General features: G+C 44.3%; 2 protein-coding genes across 5 annotated transcripts in view; both read right to left on the minus strand.

Moving 5' to 3' along the window:
• Positions 1-18,265, minus strand: part of LOC146350943 (uncharacterized) — a 351,952-nt gene that overhangs the window by 208,833 nt on the left and 124,854 nt on the right. The window lies entirely within an intron of this gene.
• Positions 1-18,265, minus strand: part of LOC146350947 (scavenger receptor cysteine-rich domain-containing protein DMBT1-like) — a 60,534-nt gene that overhangs the window by 3,259 nt on the left and 39,010 nt on the right. For all 4 annotated transcript variants that reach the window (XM_084845982.1, XM_084845980.1, XM_084845981.1 and 1 more), the window contains 6 exons: positions 15,837-15,875; positions 14,367-14,526; positions 13,079-13,299; positions 10,708-10,880; positions 8,574-8,974; positions 586-863 (listed from right to left, as the gene is read on the minus strand). In XM_084845982.1, the coding sequence (XP_084702108.1) occupies positions 586-863; positions 8,574-8,974; positions 10,708-10,880; positions 13,079-13,299; positions 14,367-14,526; positions 15,837-15,875 (1,272 nt within the window). The remainder of the gene's footprint in view (positions 1-585; positions 864-8,573; positions 8,975-10,707; positions 10,881-13,078; positions 13,300-14,366; positions 14,527-15,836; positions 15,876-18,265) is intronic.

Genomic DNA, 18,265 nt, shown 5'->3' on the forward strand with positions numbered 1-18,265 from the left:
CCAGACCCTGTACAGTAGGGGTAGGCAACCTCATGCCCACCAGATGTTTTAGACTAGAACTCCTATCAGCCCCAGCCAGCATGGCGATTGGTCAGGAATGATGGGAGGTGCCATTCAGAACATCTGGAGGGCACCCGGTTGCCTACTCCTGCTGTACATCACACGAATACTGTTTGGGGACAGTATAACATTGTGCCCACAAGGTGATCCCAGTCGCACCTGGAAGGAGTAGTGGGCTAATGAATGGCTATAAAGCATGAATGGCTATTGGTAACTAAGGCCTGTAATTCTGTTGTAGAGGAGAGACCATAAGCTGGAGGCCTTAGCAGGCCCAAAGTCACCCAGTGAGCTTCAGGGCCAAGCGGGGCTTGAAGCCAGGTGTCCCCAGTCCTAGCCCAACACTCTAACTGCTACCCCACTGGCTCTCCTTATACTTTGCTTCCCAGCAGGGCTCCCTCTTTCAGAGCCACTGGCCACAGTAATTGTCCTTCCTTAACCTTGCCAACCTCGATCAATTCCAGCATGTCGCTGACTTGTATTTACAAGCGATTAAAGAACTTTACGAAAGGTGTTGCTTTGATTTACCGAAATTTCTGTGCTGAATGCCATTCTTCTGAAGTTTAATCGGCCCAATAATGACATCCAGCTTTTCCTGGTAAGAGCCTGTATCTCTCTTAGATCTAGGCAGATTCAGACAGCCCTGATTACATCGGGAGTTATAGTCATAGGCTCGGCAAACCACCACTTTACACTGCAGGTAAGTGGATGGATATCTACGAATGAATTCAAAGGCTCGGAAGGAGAACCGAAGAACATGTTGATATGGTGAATAATAGGTCTGATAGGTGTAATCGCGGATACACCTGCACAAAAACAAAACAGAATAGAATTAGCCTACATTAACTGGTTCTCTAATACTATATACAGTTAATGTGCTATATTTGCAAGTAAATGTAATGCTTTTGAACAGTAGTGGAAAAAAAAAGGTAAAGGTGTCCCCAGCCAGTCGTGTCCGACTCTAGGGTGTGGTGCTCATCTCCATTTCTAAGCCAAAGAGCCAGCGCTGTCCAAAGACGCTTCTGTGGTCATGTGGCCGGCATGACTGAACACCGAGGTGCATGGAACGCTGTTACCTTTCCCGCCGAAGCGGTACCTATTTATCTACTTGCAATTTCTTGCTTTTGAACTGCTAGGTTGGCAGAAGCTGGGACTGAAGCTGGGAGCTCATAAAAGAGTAGCTGGATCCATTCTGTTCAATCCAGCATTGATTTCAGTGAGTATACTCTAAGTATCTAACACAATATGAAAAATATCAGTGCACTTGATTCGAAGAACATACCTGCCATGCTTAACTTGAAGTGTGTGATTAATAATTTCTCACACTGAACTTGAATGGTTAAAATGAAAAATTACCCAAAACAATTTTCACAGGTGGAAAAAATGACCATAACTGGTAATCTTTTCCTGTAGTTTGAACCTCCTTGATACTAAGCTTTTTCAGTGAGTTAACTATTGGAAAAGGTTACCCGTTATAGTGATTTTTTTCCCCTTATGATAATGTGTTGCGTAATTTTTCATTTTCATCATGGCTATATATAAATATACTCATGCGTGCTTATGTCTATATATGAGAACAAAATATAACCACAAGACAATTCAAGGTCACCATGAGGTGACTCCTTCTTGGTAAAAATGATGGCATAAATTTATCCTAAACTAATAAGAACCTAATACTAGAAAATCCTGCTTTGGTAAAATGCATCTAGGTATTTCTGCTTGTTAATCTATAAGATAAAGCTTTCAAGAAGAAAGACAGAGCACTTGATTTCTGAAGGCAGAGGATTTAATTTGTATATGAATAATCTTTCCTGTGCACATGGACAATCCCATATCAACAGTGTGCATATAAGGACAATCAATCATTCTCATAAAGAATAACATTATTCATAAGAGTACATACAGTGTTTAGAGAGTGGAGAAAGAACATTTCTCTTAAGGTGCAATTCTATACAGACTGGGAGTTGAATATTCAGCATAAGGTCAGAAAGGGGGGCCAGGCATGCTGGCTGGGGAATGCTGGGAGTTGCAGGACTTTTTTCTGTCTAAACATGCATAGGATTACACCTTTACTCTCTCAAAATACTAGAACTTAGTCATCCAATAAAACTGATTTGCATTAGATTCAGAATGGGAAAAGGAAGAATATCATCACAGAATGCAAAATTAAATTATGGGATTAATTATCACAAATTGTGATGAGAGCCACTAGCTTAGATGGCTGTAAGAGGAATTAGAGAAATCCATGGAAGATCATGGTTATTAGCCATGACGATGAAATAAAATGTCTACATTCTGAGGAAGCATAACTTTGATTACCTGATGGTGGGTGCAAACAAAGGGGAGATAGGAGACAAAGGGTGCCCTATTGTGGGCTTCCTTGAGATATCTGGATGGAAATAGTTGGAGAAAGGAGAAAGGGAAGGCACCAGCACTACATGAAAAGAAAAGGAACTGCAAAGATGTACTTGAAACAGTTCTGTGGAGGCCCAGCACATTTCAAGTCAGGGATGGCAAGATCTCTGCTGAAGTAACTGAACTATTGCTTGAGGCAGGAAGCTAGACTAGATGGACCTCTATTCTTTACAATAAAGATTTATACACAAAGATTATTATTACGCATACTTACTTTTTAATTTAGTACAATAAATATGCTTCTCTCTTTTTATTTTTAATTAAATCATTTATATATTTTCCTTTATCCAATTTGGATTTCAAGGCACTGTATGAGATAAGATTGATATGAAGAAGAAGAAGAAGAAGAAGAAGAAGAAGGAAAAGAAGAAGAAGAAGAAGAAGAGGAGGAGGAGGAGGAGGAGGAGGAGGAGGAGGAAGAGGAGGAAGAGGAGGAGGAGGACACAGAAGAGGAGGAAAACCATTCATACGTTCTGAATGAATATTAGGACTTTGCTCCTCCACTTGAATCCAAATATGTGAGTCCAAATGCATACATTACCTAAAGTGGTCTTCAGACAAATTACCCATGCCTATAAAGAATGCCTAGGTGGGTGGGAAGCATGGCTGGGCAGGCTGGCCCTGCCCACATCAGAATGTCTTCAGGCTTTTCCTGACTCATGGCCACACATTCAGCATAATGTCAGAAAGTGGGCCCTATCTGCATAGCACTGTGTATGTGTATGCTCTCTTCCGGTAGCATGCTGTGTATGCGTATGCTTCCAGAAACCCTTCGCAATTAGGGATGGATGGAACACTTACCTTCCGTTCCATTCTGTTTCCGTGGGGGGGGAGGCACTCCGTCCCTCCCCCTGGAATCATCAACGGGGGGGGGAGGTGATCCGATCCTCCCCCCCGGAATCCTGCCCAGCTGGCTCCGCTCCGCGGCCAAGCCGCAGAGCCGCCAGCCAGCTCCGGCCGCCCGCAGCCGGATATCCAGCTGCTGGGCAGCCCTGCAGGGACGCAAATGGCAGCTGTCATAGCCACCGCCATTTGCATCCCTGTATTTAGCCGTGATAGGCTACGTAAATATTTACGTAGCCTATCACAGCAGGGAGGAAAAACCCCAGCGTACGCAAATGGCGGTAGCCGCTGCCATTTGCATACCCTGGGTTTTTTCCCCTCTGCCGTGATACGCTGCGTAAATACTTACGTAGCCTATCACGGCCTCCGCAGGGAAGCAAATGGCATCGCTGCGTTAGCTGTGATAGGCTACATAAGTATTTACATAGCCTATCACGGCTATGAAGAGGAGGAAGTGAATGGCGGCCACAGGTCGGCCGCCATTCGCAAAGCAGCATGGACGGGAGCAGGTAAGTGCTCCGTTTCGCATGCCTTTTGTGGGTTGGGGGCAGCGGGGACTTCATCCCACGCGCCTTTCGTGGGTTGGGGGGTGGGGGCTTCGTTCCGCGACGGATTTCGGGCGGCCAAATTCACTGGCATTCGGCCTCACCGAGATCCGTCGCAGAATTTTCTGACATCCCTATTCACAATTGCAGTTCCCAATAGCATGGAGAGCCTAAACTTTAGGGATGTCAGAGAAATCCACAGTGGAATCAAATGAGTTCAGATCTTTATGAAACGTATCTGCAGATTCTGAAGCAGAATGGCTTTGCCCGAGTTGCATGGATTCTGCAGACTTGTGGACAGTCCAGAGTGTTAGGCAATTTTAGTCATAGAAAAATATGTAAGATTTTAAAAAACACCAGCCAAAAATGTGTCTTTACCCCATAGGCTAAAGCATGAAAATGTACATGGGCGGGGGGGATATGTGCATTTGGGGAAGGGAGGAATTTGTGCATTTTTGCAAGTGTGAATTCGTGCAAGTGGAAAAACCTGGAAAAAATCCAATTCTATCAATGAGTGGACGATGGAACGAAAGGCACCTGACAATCCACGAAATGCAAACAGAATGGATTTTACAAAATTCATACCTCCTCACTGCACTTACACGGACATTAACAAAGCCCGTCCACCTCCCAACGGTGTGCTGCAGATGCAGGGCTCAGGCAGCAGGGCCGAGTGGGCAGGGTCCTCCTTCTCCCTCCCCCTATTTGCTACACATCTGTGTGAGCAGGTCTGGGCAGGGCATTGACGTGAAAGCAGCATTTGTGGCCTGCCCTTCTTTTTCCTGCTTACGACCCGATGGGTGAAGTGGAACTTGTGGATCTCACCTGCAGCAACATATTATATCAGAAATGGACAAAGAGGAAGGGCCAAATACGAACCCTCCTTTTCTCCCCAATTCTAGGCAAAGTGTGATCAGAGTGCCAGATTATGCATAGCATCTGGTGGCGATGCAGTGCAAGCTCTAATGGCATGGCCTTACTGCAAAGTGACGCTCGCACAACGTCGTTAGCACTCGCCATTGCAAAGGGGGAAAGAGGGAAATTTGGCAGCAGCAGCAGCAAAGTTGGCCACAAATTGCCGCTTTTTACTTTTGCAGAAGAAGCCAGCTCTGATGACACTGCGCCAGCTCTGGTTTACGCTAGTACAACTTGGTTACCGATAGTGCTGCACCTCCGTTGGATGCCACTGTCAGGGTTGTATCTGAGCCCATAGAGTCCCAAAGCAGCTCTGATTCTGAGGAGGGAGAGGAACTCTCTCAGACTTCAGGGGCACAGGTGGAAGGGGAGGCCCCCCTTCTCACATCCCTGGGAGTGACAGTGAACCAGGCATGGAAAGGGAGGGACAACTTGAGCTTTTAGACGCGAGGCGCAGGCACAAGCGAGAGACTGTAGGAGCTGAGCTTAGGCGCTCAGCCTGATTGGCTCGACGTCAACAGCTGCACCCAGAAGCATCACAGGAGAGGGGAAGATCTTCCCCTCCCACCTCTTAAGTTCAGAGAATTGCCGTGTTTTTCCCAAACGGAGATCAACTGACATCCTAGCCCTTAGGAACCCCTAGATGGTTGTTCCTTTGTAGTTTCTCTGAGTCTCAAGCAATTAGCATCTGTATGCCTCATTAGGATAAATAGAATTAAAGCCTTGGAAAGCAGCCTTTGTCTGAGTGGTGATTTCGCTATTGGAATATTCAGTAGGCAACAGGGGAACCTTGACAGCTACCTTATGGCTGAAGAGCATATGATGATGCAGTTTTGGGGGATGAAGCTCCATTAAACTGCTGGGATGAGAAAGATTTCCTGGGAACCATGTGCAAACTGAGCTCTTTAGAGGAGCAGGATCTCAAGGCATAAACAAACACTCTCTTCAGTGTTATGAATTATGTACGGTGAATTCCCTTTTCTGTGCTTTCCCATCTTTTTTATCTATGAGACTTTGCATACTTTCCCAAGAAAAGCAATGTCTGTAATTTTAACCTTTACAATGTCAGTTGCTCTTCAAACAAGGAGACCAACCCTAAATTTCACTTTCCTGAAACTGACTGTCCAGAGCACATGCCAAATTATCTGTCAATACGTACATAGACAGATTCAAAATCATCCACCAGGAACAAGGAACATCTTAGTTGATACAAAGGCTTTGTTTTAGAATAATGCACAAAAATGTCACATGCAATCTATGTCTTCTGGGTATATGATTTTAATCTCCAGGAAATTGGTGTAATGTTATCATTTCGATGCAGCTATTTTAGAAACATGAAAGTATCAAAATCCAGCCAGAGGAAGGGTTTCTGATAAAGCAAGCTTCAGGAAGTTAACGCTTTGCTATACAACTATAAGAATATAATTTTTAAAACAACTAGCACAATCTTAATATAACAAGCTAATTTTGTCATAGTAATCTACTATTTAGTTAACAGAGGGTTCATTTACAGTGAAAATCAGATTTGTGATCAGTTCCTGTTGGCTCTAAGTCAATCTCTTGGCCCAATTTCTTGGCCTCGATCAGGGATGCAGAGCCTCTTTAGGCCCGCAGGCTGAATTCCATTTTGGAGGAGCTCTCAGGGGCTGCATTCCAGGAGGGGCTGAAGGCAAACTATCAGAGCCCTCCCCCCACGTCCCCCCCCCAATAGCAGCATATTTTAGTTTAAATCTCTAGCTGCCAGAAGAGAGGCATTTCAGCCTTTTAGAAGAGGGGGTGAATTGTACCAAAGCTGGAAAAGCACCAAGTGATTGGTGCTTGGGGAGGGGGAGGGTATAGGGCCAGAAGGAGTGTAGCCCTCTGGGGAACTCTGGAAGGCTAGATTTGCCCCTGCCCTCAAGGGCCAGATCAGTTCTACACCCCTGGCCTTGGGGTGCCATTGGAATAATCTGATAGGGTGAAGTTGGACCCGTGATTTGGACCCCAGAGGGATGGGTATGCCCAAGCTGCATAGCAGAGGTGCTGCGATTCTGCGCCTGTGCAGACATAGTGAACAGCATGTGAAGACCAGTGACATCAACAGGTTGCGTCACTTTGTAGTCCTATACAGTGTTTCAACCCCGGGGACACATACATTCAAAAGACACACTACACTGCAGCCATGTCTGTGACAGAAGGCCCAATGCCCCCTTCTTCATTGCTGTTTCAGGTAGGGATGTACGAAAATCACTTACCTTTCGCGGATTATGCTGATGGTAGGGGAGAAGGCGTTCCGTCCCTCCCCCCGGAATCCTGGACGGGGGGGAGGCGCTCCGTTCCTCCCCCCCAGAATCCTCCGCAGCCGGCTGTGCTCCGCGGCAGCTCTGTGGAGCAGCCAGCCAGGCCCGGCCAGGTCAGAGTCGTCCGCAGCCGGATTTCCGGCCGCGGAGGGCTCTGGGTAAAAAAAACACAAAAAAAACGTGTACGCAAATGCGTCCTTCTTTTTGGCCGTCTTAACCTACGTAAATATTTAGGTAGACTATGACGGTGAAAACAAGGGGAACGCAAATAGCGTAGCAGACGTACACTTTTTTTTTTTTTTTACCCAGTCGTTTTAGGCTATGGAAGTTTTTACATAGCCTAAAACATCTGGGTAAAAAAAAAAAAAGCGTACGCTTTTTTTTTTTTTTTAACCCAGACGTTTTAGGCTACGTAAAAACTTACGTAGCCTATCACGTCTGTGTAAAAAACAACAACAACTGCAAATGGCAGCGGTGGCAGCCTGTCAGAAGACCAGCCGCCACAGCCGCTGCTGCAGCCACCCGGAAGATCCGCCCCAGGTAAGTCTCGTCCCGGGGGGATCCGCGGGGGGGGCGGGGGGGCAGGCTGTTCCGCCACAGATTTCGGGGGGCTGAATGCACTGGCATTCGGCCTCCCCAAGATCCGTGGCGGAATTCTCTGCCATCCCTAGTAGCCGCCACCATTTGCGTACGCGTGGGGGTTTTGGGGGGGGGTTACCCAGATGTGATAGGCTACGTAAGTCTTTATGTAGCCTATCATGTCTATGGGGGGGAAAAAAAGAAAAAAACACAGACTGCAAATGGCGGCGGTGGCAGCCGGTCGGAAGACCAGCCACCGCCGCTGCCGCTGAAGCCGCTGCTGGAGCTGCCGCCGTCCGAAACATCTGCCCCAGGTAAGTCTCGTCCCAGGGGGGATCTGCGGGGGGCGGGGGAGTGGCAGGCCGTTCTGCGATGGATTTTGGGGGGCCGAATGCATTGGCACTCGGCCTCACCGAGATCCGTTGCGGAATTCTCTGACATCCCTAGTTTCAGGGGCAAATGGGCGGGCTGGGGAAGGATTGAACTATCTCCTCCTTCATCTCCACCGATTATGGAATTCCCTTATGGAAGCGCAGTTGGCTCTCACGCTGCTGTGGTTTAGATTACAACTAAAACACATTTGTTTTCCCTCCAAATTTCCCTCCAAATTTCTCCAACAATTTCCCTCTCACTAACTACCCAAAGATACCTCTGCCCATCACCAAACAGCAAGAGGCGTGATTATCGTAGAGTGAGCTCATGTTACCATAATCCTACCCTCTTTGTAAAGCATCATGCACATTGACAAAGATTCATTTTATATATATATATATATATATATATATATATATAGCTCAAAATGGGAAATCTACTAGTATAACTCTCTTATATCCATAGCACGCATATAGGTGTTTCAAAAACTAAATGCAATGGAGATGAACGTATTTCCCATACAAAACCCAATACCCAGACAGACAGTCTTCGAAGACAAAGCCCTTACCCGTTCTTGATGATATCATAAGTCAAGGTGGTAAAGTCACCGTAGTTGGGTGATGCTGTACATGTATCCAGAAATAGTCGCAGATCTGAGTCAGAGCTACGAAGAGACAGTTGCAGATATATATTCTGATTCAATTCAACGTAGTAAGGCATATCGTACACTGGATACAAGAAGGACGGTGAGTCATAAAATGTAAGGTTCACGTTGTATTGGCCATACTGAGTCTCATTGATCTCCTGTGTTTCACGAGCAACGTACATTGTTTCTATCCAAGTGTGTTGCAGCATCTTGCAGTTGACATGCAAGTGAAGATTCGTTTTCCTTTTAATTATGGTGCCGGGTGGAGGTGGTGGAGCGGGTACTGTGATCAGGTTTGAATAAATAATAGTATCAGCATCTGCCTGTTTGAAACATGAAAAAATGTCTGATGTAAGAAAGTTTTGTCAAGGCTCACAGAATCTGTGGAGATCCTACTAAAAGGACAGATTGTGCCGACAGCTTTTAGATGGAAGTGTGAATGCGGCCATTCCTAGTTTCAAAAGACAACTGAAGTTTAACTAAATAATCAAGTTGAACTAAAATCTCACTCCACTTGGCCAGTAATGAAATCTAACTTTCAGGTGCATTTGTTTGGGTGGGATAACAGCAGATATCATTGATATTACTCTTGTAGCTCCGTTAACACGTATGGAATTGGGAAGCGTTCTAGATTCTGGGTGTGAAATCTATGAATCTATGAATGACCAAATGAAGTATATACTGTTTTTTATTATTTATACCACAGAGGTGGGCAACTTTGGGGGGCCGGGGCCATTTTCACCCCCACCCCACAGGCTGCTCTCTGTGAGCTGCTGCAGAGTCAGCAGGGCACCCAGTTGGATGAAATCAGCAGTTGGATGTCAACATTTTAGCGACAAAACTCAACAGACCACTGAAAGGGCTGACCTAAGCTTGTTCTGTAATGGCTGTGGAGCAGTAAAAGGCTCAACTCAAAAAGAAGCTAAATCTGACTGTTTTAGCACTCCATATTGCTAAAATGGCTGCGGGGGGTGGTGGTGTTGGTTTTGGTTTTGTCTTTTGCTTGCCACCACTGTGACATTCAGTGGGGTGGGGTGGCACAGAGGCCTACGGGACACCTGTTGCCCACTCCTGATCTATTCATTTTCATTCATTTTCTAAGGGGTAGAGAAATAATGTGTATCTGATGTTTCAGAACTCTTTTTGAATGGGACAGCTGACAGTCCCAATGGAAATGGCCTGCTTACATTAATTGTTTTCTGATACGTGTGTTTGATGGGGGGGGGGTCCCCTATCAAGTGTGGCAGGGAAAGCCAAGGATGTTCACATAATTGGGAAGCCAAAGGCTATTATCCTCTAATAAGAAATAGTAGAAATAAAGACGTTGTTGTTGTTGTTGTTGTTGTTGTTTTTAAGTTTTCAGCACCTTCCACAGGGATTTTCTCAGTAATCTGCTTTGTTCTTTCTTCAGCTATAGCTATACAAAAGGAACTAGGAGTGTGGGCTGAAATTGGAGGAAGAAAAAGTTGCGCTCCTCTACCCATGTTTCAGTTGCAGCAAAGGATCTGCTACAGCCTGGCTCCTTCCCACCCTGCCAAGGTAACATGAGCAGCTCCAGGCCACAGGCAGGGAGCCCATGCTGTGGTTCTCCCCATTCCTTCAGCATCCTCTCCAGCATCTGGGGCAGCAATGCTGGCATGGAGGAGGAGCTACAATGTGACCTCCTCCTGCACGCTCCAGAGTTTCTCACATTGCCTTCACAACATGAGCTAGAGCTGTTTCTAGAGCTGCTCAGGAAGTCACATGAGAAGGAAGCCTAAGGAGAAAGAATGAGAATGGGAAAACTATTCCTATGTGCTTATTCACTGCACACGAATGTGCATGGATTGGGTGCCCATTACTCATCACAGATGTGTATGCATGTTTCAGTTAGGAAGCATTTTGCCAAATGAACCCTGAAGGGTTCAACAGCCCCCCCCCCCATTTTTTGGGCGGGGGAAGGAAGGAAGGAAGGAAGGAAGAAAAAAAGAAAGAAAGAAAGAAAGAAAGAAAGAAAGAAAGAAAGAAAGAAAGAAGGAACCCCATTCATTCAGAACTGAATTACAAATCTCCATACTTCTCTTCTGGTCCGACAACCATTGTATGGTATGTTGAATATAACATAAAATGGTGTGATCTGTGGTCTGCAGTATGGGTCAGCCAAGCTGGCATCCCATGGTGAATAGCCTTCGGAGTCGAGATATCTTCTACTAACTATAGCCTCCATATATTCTGGTAAGCAAACAAGAGCTGGCAAGTGGGAAAAAGAAGTCCCATTAGTGCATTACAATACACAAGACAATACATTACAGTTGATGTTATTATTTCATGAATGCAATACCTTCAGTGTTTATTGAATTGTACAGAGTAACGTTAAGTCACTATATTTGTGTGTGTGTGTGTGTGTGTACACACACAGAGAGAGACAGACACACACACACATATATTTGTACACACACACACACACACATTTAGCATATATTGTATGTGTGGAGTGCAATCATATACATATATACTGAGAAGTACAATTTCATTAAGTTAATTCGGATTTACTCACACACACACACACTTTCCCAACTTCATGGCCTCTAGATGTTTTGGATTACAACTTCCATCAGCCTGAAATGAAGCCTTTCTACATGAGGCTTTTATTGTGTGCTCATATTCTCTCATGCACACTAGTTTGCAGATCCTTCACACAACATCCTCCTCCTCCAGGGCCTCTCCCACACTTTGCGACCATTTTGACCTTGGGCCCATCCATTTTGGAGCTCCCATTTGCAGTACAAGGGGAGCTCTGCAAATGAGGTGGACCCTAGATCACCCTTAAAACGACTTCAGGGAGAACCAAGGGTGGGAAGGAATGGAAGAGAAAGTTCCACATTTCAGAACTTGTGCTGAGGTGTGATCTGGTCGCATTTCCCAACCTGTCAGTGGGGAATTTGCGCACACACTAAATTACCCCTGTTAGTGGGTGATTTGTGCATCCATTTGCAGTAAAAAGACCCTAAATAATTCTTCAAATGACTTGAGGTAGACTCACGGAAGGGAACAAAAGGAGGGACCCCCAAGGGTAAATCCCACACTTGAAAATGTAAGGATAACTTTGCTAAGGGACCAATTTGCTCTCTTTCCCCATCCCCAACCAGTTAGTTGTCAAAGGTTGTCAACGGAGCCAATATATAGTCCCATCTTATCAATTGTCTTGTATGTTTCCTAGCACACTTTGGTCCCTTTGACAGATGAAACATACAAGGCAATAGATAAGGCAAGGCTATATATGGTTTGACAGCCACAATTGTGCAGCTCCGCAATTGCAAAAAACAAACAAAAACAGATTTTTTAAAAATTACAAGACATTCCTGGGGCTGAAAAAACAATAAAAATAATAACATTCCACCCTGTTTTGTGCAAATGTCATGGCACAAAAATAATAATAAAAGAAGGGATGCCAAATGAATGACAACCCCTCCAAAGTGCTGCGTGAGCACCAATGGAGGGGCTGTCACTGCGGGAAGGGTGAGTATGCTCGTCAAGAACAGTCTCTTCCCAAGTGACACACTTGCCGATCCCCACAACCCATAATGGGTTGGCAGTGTCAGGTTTGGATGATATGCCAACCCATTATGGATACAACAGCCCCTAAAGCAAGGTATGGGTTGTTAAGGTGGCTTGTTGCCTACAAACAAACCACCCTACAGGAATTGGTCCAGGTTCATGTGACACAGCAACCCACTGTAGCTTGTTACACACAATGCCTTGTCATGCAATCCCAGTCAATATGTGAGAGGCCATGAAAAGCTGCATGACTTTGGAGGCAGGGCTAAATGCAATGCTCTCCAGCCCCTTTGAACATGTGTTGACTGACTGCATTAGTAACTCTTGCACACAACCACTGGATAGTGGTGAGCACAGAACCATTTCAAGTACTCATGAGTTATATATGCAACGGGATGTTATATGGCATTTTGGTAAGGTAGTTCTTGCCACACGCGCTGTACTCCTACGAGGGAGTTCTGGTCTCTGTTTAGCAGAGAGATACACCTTGAGACACCTGCTTTGAGATGAGCTGCATAGAGCAATGGTGCTCTGTCAAGATATGAATATTAACAAGTCGGAACTATAATTTACATAGCTTTCTGTTCAGAGTGTGTCAACGTTCTCACTCTCTCTTCCATGTGCACCATGCATCTACACTTGCAGGTTGCTTGTTCTCTGCTTGTTTGCATCAGTGTATCTCTGGCTCCATAAAGCATGAATCCCAGGATGCTTGGCAGCCTCCATATCCATCCGTATTTGTGTCAGAGTTGACAGTAACAAATAAATAAATCAAGCTTTATGGCGCCAAAACAGAGAAAGCCAACAAAGATTCCAAGATGAATTTCTAAGCAAATGTAATAATCAACAATAATATTGGAAGGAATAACTTACAAGAATATTACACTTACCTGTATTGTGGTCTGCAGGGATGGTGTGATAGTTTGCAAGAAACCCTCTTGCTGTGACACTACGATCACTATGGAATCTAACAGTCATCATGTTGGAGGTTGATGTAAAGGTATGATAGGATCCAGAACAAAATCTCCTGAGCAGTGGAGAACTATGGAGTGTTCCGTCATAGATTTCAGCATAATCACATGTGCACCTATATCCACCACATACTTCTAGTCTGGAAAGCAAACATGGACCTGATTTTACAGTGCTGTTAATTGATCATAATGTATTAGAATGTACATCTCCAATTAATTCCTCTATACAGGTATTCCAGGACAGATGCTCAAGAATGGGAGACAAAAGAAAATGACAACCAGACAGGGCTAATTCACAGTTCAGACCTGGAATGTTTTAAGAATGCCCTTGAATTGGGAAGTAATGAAAAAAAGAGTGGTTCTGAGCCCAATGGGGTGCTATTATGCCACCACTAAGTAACCACCGCCTTCCTCCCAACACATCCGGCATTAAATGACAGGGGTCTAGGCGGGGTGCATCCCAGCCAGGCGGAAGCCCTGAAATCTTCTCTTTTTGTATACATTAACCAGTGCTCCCAACTATCTAAAGCAGGAGTAGACAACATGATTTAAGGTAAGATTTAAGGTAAGATCATTAGATTTAAGGTAAGTTAAGGTAAGTTAAGGTAAGACATTTTGTGCTTTTGGTATAAAAGCTGAGGATTTGATGTTCACATTCTACCCCGATAATTGGTGGGGGGGATACAGCAGTAGCCAGGTTTTTCTGTTTTGTTTTGTTTTTGAGAGTGAGAGAATGAAAAGAGATTCTGGAGAGCTTTTCTGCACGAGGCTGTTAATCATTGCCTCTACTTTCAGTTTCTGAAAACAATTCAGAATTGCTTTCAGAAATAATACCCCATTTTCCCAGTTCTAAAACAAAATGGGAAAGTACTCTGAAAAAAACAGAAGCAAAACTGGCACATCAAGATACTGCCTAAAGAACCAGTAAACAACCGTGAGTAAGGAATCATGAGCCCACAATAAAGGTTTCATGTAGAAAAGCTCAGAATCTTTAAAGATCCATCAATTCCCATTTCTTCAAAAGAGAAAAGGCACTTGGATTCAGTTATGGATTCAATGGGGAGCACTAATCAAGTCTATTGTCTCTCAGCTAAATTCCACCAGCTTTTGCAAAATATGCAGTACTATGGTGTATGTAGGAATATTGCTATTTATACAGATGACTGATTTTAATACCATTTGTGCAACACATGATGGCTTTACTTACGTCAAGCTTTGGAATGTAAGTGTTATAAGGTAGTTGCTTGTTACTTGTATTTCCCATACACAGTCAGCATTGTTTGGGTAGTTGGAAGGATAAAATGGACTTTCAATTATTCCACTTGAATATGGAAGGAAACCACCACAAGGATAATTTGTTGCTGAACCTAAAAAGCCAACGGAACACACAGAACACATATGGTCATGGAGAGTTAGGATATAGGGGGAATGGTAGAAAAGAGATCTAAATTTATATGTTTGATCTTCTGGTTCACCCAGAAGAATCCGGTATTCTTTCCTTGATTTCTTCCTGAGGGAGAAACATTTTGCAATTGAGGCTGCCATTTTTCCCAACCCTGCCAAATATCCTGAAGTGGGGTTTGGTTGAGATTGAGTCACAAGCCCTGTTTGGGTGTTCAAAGAACATGTGGGAGGGACGAGGTGTAGGGTGCACCGGGTGTTATGTGCGCTACACCTACCCATAAAGTCCCTGTGTGCACAGGCTCCACCCCTGGCCTTCTCACATTGAGCGGAGGGTCTGAAAGGGGATTCTAAGTGCACGCAGCTGTAGTTACTTAGAATCTTCCCTGTGTTATCAGGGTCCTCAGTCACATGGAGGATTCTAAGCATGTTCGGCTGAACGTACTAAGGATCTCCAGTCAGACCTTCCTGCTCAACATTGGAAGGTTGGGGGTAGAGCAGGCCGGACTGGCAGGCACAGGGATGTTGGGGTTAGGGCCAGCATGCACACTCCATGCTCCTTTCATGCTTTCTCTTCCTTTATGATATAGACAGCCAGTGTGGTGCAGTGGTTAGAGTGTTGGACTGAGACTTGGGAGATCTGGGATTTAGTCCCCACTGGGCCATGAAGCTTACAGGGTGATTTGGGGCCAGTCAAAATGGAGAGGAGGAGATTTGTGTAAGCTGCCTTGGGTTCCTTGCAAGAGGAAAACAGGTGGGATATAAATGTAATAAATAAATATGACCTTTGAATGCCTGAACATGGCTAATTGCATAGACAGATACCTATAAATATAGAACATAGTCTTTTGCTTAAATAGTCTCTGGTTTTCCAGTGTCTAGTCTTTAGTTGGAGCTAGTAGCCATGCTATATAATGTCCATACTGTTCATCTGCCAGACAGACAGAGCAAGATCTTTGATTCAGGACTCAGCTATTGTTTCTTAAATGGAGAGCTGGTACTCTGACTTTCCCCACATCTATTCTATGTTGTTAAGCCTTAGCTATCCAGGGTTTAGCCTTCTTCATCATTGTAGATAATGCCTGCCTTAGCACATAACTTTATTCAATATATATCTTTAAAATTAGCATCATTAGTTTTCTTAGTAGCTGAGAACTTCTGCAATCCCCGTGTTGTCATACCATATGATACTGTTGATTCTGATACCATTCTGCATCAGAAATAATTATATAAATATCAAGTCAAATATAAATATAAAGTAAAAAATAGAGATTACTTGTTGTTGGTCTTGGCCACCATGGAATAGAAGGTGTCTCTGAAGAATGAAATAGAGGAAGAAAGAGAGCACAATTTAAGACATTCCACATAGCTGGGGACAACTACTGGGATGGGCCTGAGCTAGGTTGTTAGAGACCAGCCCACTGTCCCAGTCATCGGTAGAGGAGACAACAACAGGGCAGGTAATGTGTTGACCTACTACAGTATGATCTGGTGGGCCAAGGGGAGGAACTGCAGTGGGGAGATGGAAATCAGGGGCGAAGTATCAGGTTCCTTGTAACACAAGTGAATCAAGTTGGTGGTACTGAGAGTGCTTACCCACCCCTTACATGGTATGTTCAAAGGAAAGGAAACAAATGCACAGAGGCTGAAATTACTGCTGCATCTTTGGTATCAATTGTATTTGTTTGGAAAGCACTAAGCATAAATTTACCCAAGCTTTTGCAAATAGGACAAATATTTACTTTCTATTCCTTCCTTTTCATGAATGCAGACAGTGACAGATGCTGCCTTAAGTACCTAATTCACAAGGATTAGAGCCCATTGTCACTGAAAGAGTTGCTCTTTCAGGACCTTCCTGCAGAATTTCTCCTTCTTCCTTAAAAGGGAAAAGAAAAAAAGCTACCAGTGGCATTAATAAGGTTGAGACTCCATCTGTTAGCTATGGGGCAATCAATGCAATGCTCAGTCTTGGAAATTAGTTGAAAGTGTGCAATGTCTTCAATAGAAGTAGTTACTAAAGAAGAGGCTGGTGAACTATTTAAAGGGATGGTAAAATTCTTGGACCAAGGACACTTTTTGAAGTCCCACGCAGCCCTATAATTCTTTGATGTCACACTGAAGCACATCTGTCTGGTCCATATACTGGTCTTGCACAGAAAACTGTTTTTTTCAACCAGTAGATTAAAAAGCTAAACTTTAAAAATAGTTTAGCTTTTTAAACTATTTAAAAAGTTTAAATAGTTTAAACTTTTAAACTATTTAAAAATTTAAAATAGTTTTTAAATTTAAAAATAGTATAATTTTAATCTGGTGTTTTAAACATTTTATCTTCTTACTGTTTTATCTCTTCTATTCACTTCTGTGATATCTGTTGTAGATATGGAGCAGACTATAAATATTGTAAACAAATAAATGGATGAATAAATAAAATTATCAATAAAATTTATTATCTGGTATATCTACTGTGGAGCCAGGGCAAGGAGCAAGACACACTCTAATTTTAGACAGAAACCAAGTTGAATTTCTATGATGGTGAGTCTTCTGTTGTCTTATTGATTGTAGTATCTATCATCAAGAGGTGAACCCCCAGATGTGGACTTTAGGGGGACCACCAATGGAACAGTGGGGCTGAGGCATGAGGATTGGAAAAGCACCAAGGTTGGATCTCTCTCTCTCTGTCTCTCTTTCTCTCAGTCTCTCTCAATCTCTCTCAATCCCCCAGGAGGGGGTTAAATTCCCCCATACCATTTGCTTCCTGAAATTTCCTCCTCCTACCATTGGGGGGGGGTTTAAAAAATGGGGGGAAAGCCCCCATTGACTCTAATGGACTTTCCCCCTTTTTTATCCCCTTCCCTCATGGGAGGGGGACTTGGGAAGAGTCCGGGGAGATTAACCATCCCCTGATGCTGGGAAAGACTGAAGGCAAAAGGAGAATGGGACGGCAGAGGATGAGATGGCTAGATAGCATCACGGATGCAATGAATATGAACTTGAGCACGCTCCGGGAGAGAGTGCAGGACAGGAAGGCCTGGCGTGCTATGGTCCATGGGGTCACGAAGAGTCGGACACGACTGAACGACTGAACAACCTGGACAGTAACTAGCAGGCAGTGATAAACAACCAAATGAACGGGGCGGGGGGGGGGGCTAAGGTGAGAGGAAAACGGCTGGGCAAAATGACAGGCATGTTGAAAGATATGAGAAACAGATCCTTTGCTAAACCAGGCTACTGGAGCAGGCAACAAAACCTTGTACTGTTTCTGGCAAAAGAACAAATCTAGCAAGACCTCACCCATTTGCCCCTGGACCAATGGAGGTTGTCCACCCCTGGGTTATGTGATGCCCACCAGGCTCAATCTTAGAAGAACAATTCTCTCCTGTGCAGGGAAGAAGGGAGAGTGCTTCTTCTAAGCTGGGCTTCAGTGCTCAAATTAGCTTGGAGAAGGCAATTAATGAAATGCACAAGCCCCACCCCCCGACTCTCAGCACTTTTAACGAGGGATGTATGGACTTTGTAAAACCTATTCTGTCTGTGTTTCAGAGATTGTCAGGTGCCTTTCATGCCATCGTTCGCTCACTGACGGAATTGGATTTTTTCCACTTTCCCAAATTTGTGCAAATTCACGTTCGTGCAAATTAGAACTTGAAAAGATGCACAAGTCCCCCCCTGCTCATTTTCATGCTTTAGCCTATGGGGGAAATGCAC

The sequence above is a fragment of the Heloderma suspectum genome, chromosome 3, assembly GCF_057233095.1.
Source record: "Heloderma suspectum isolate Gila_16-S chromosome 3, 16-S_ref, whole genome shotgun sequence".
Classification (NCBI taxonomy): Eukaryota; Metazoa; Chordata; class Lepidosauria; order Squamata; family Helodermatidae; genus Heloderma; species Heloderma suspectum.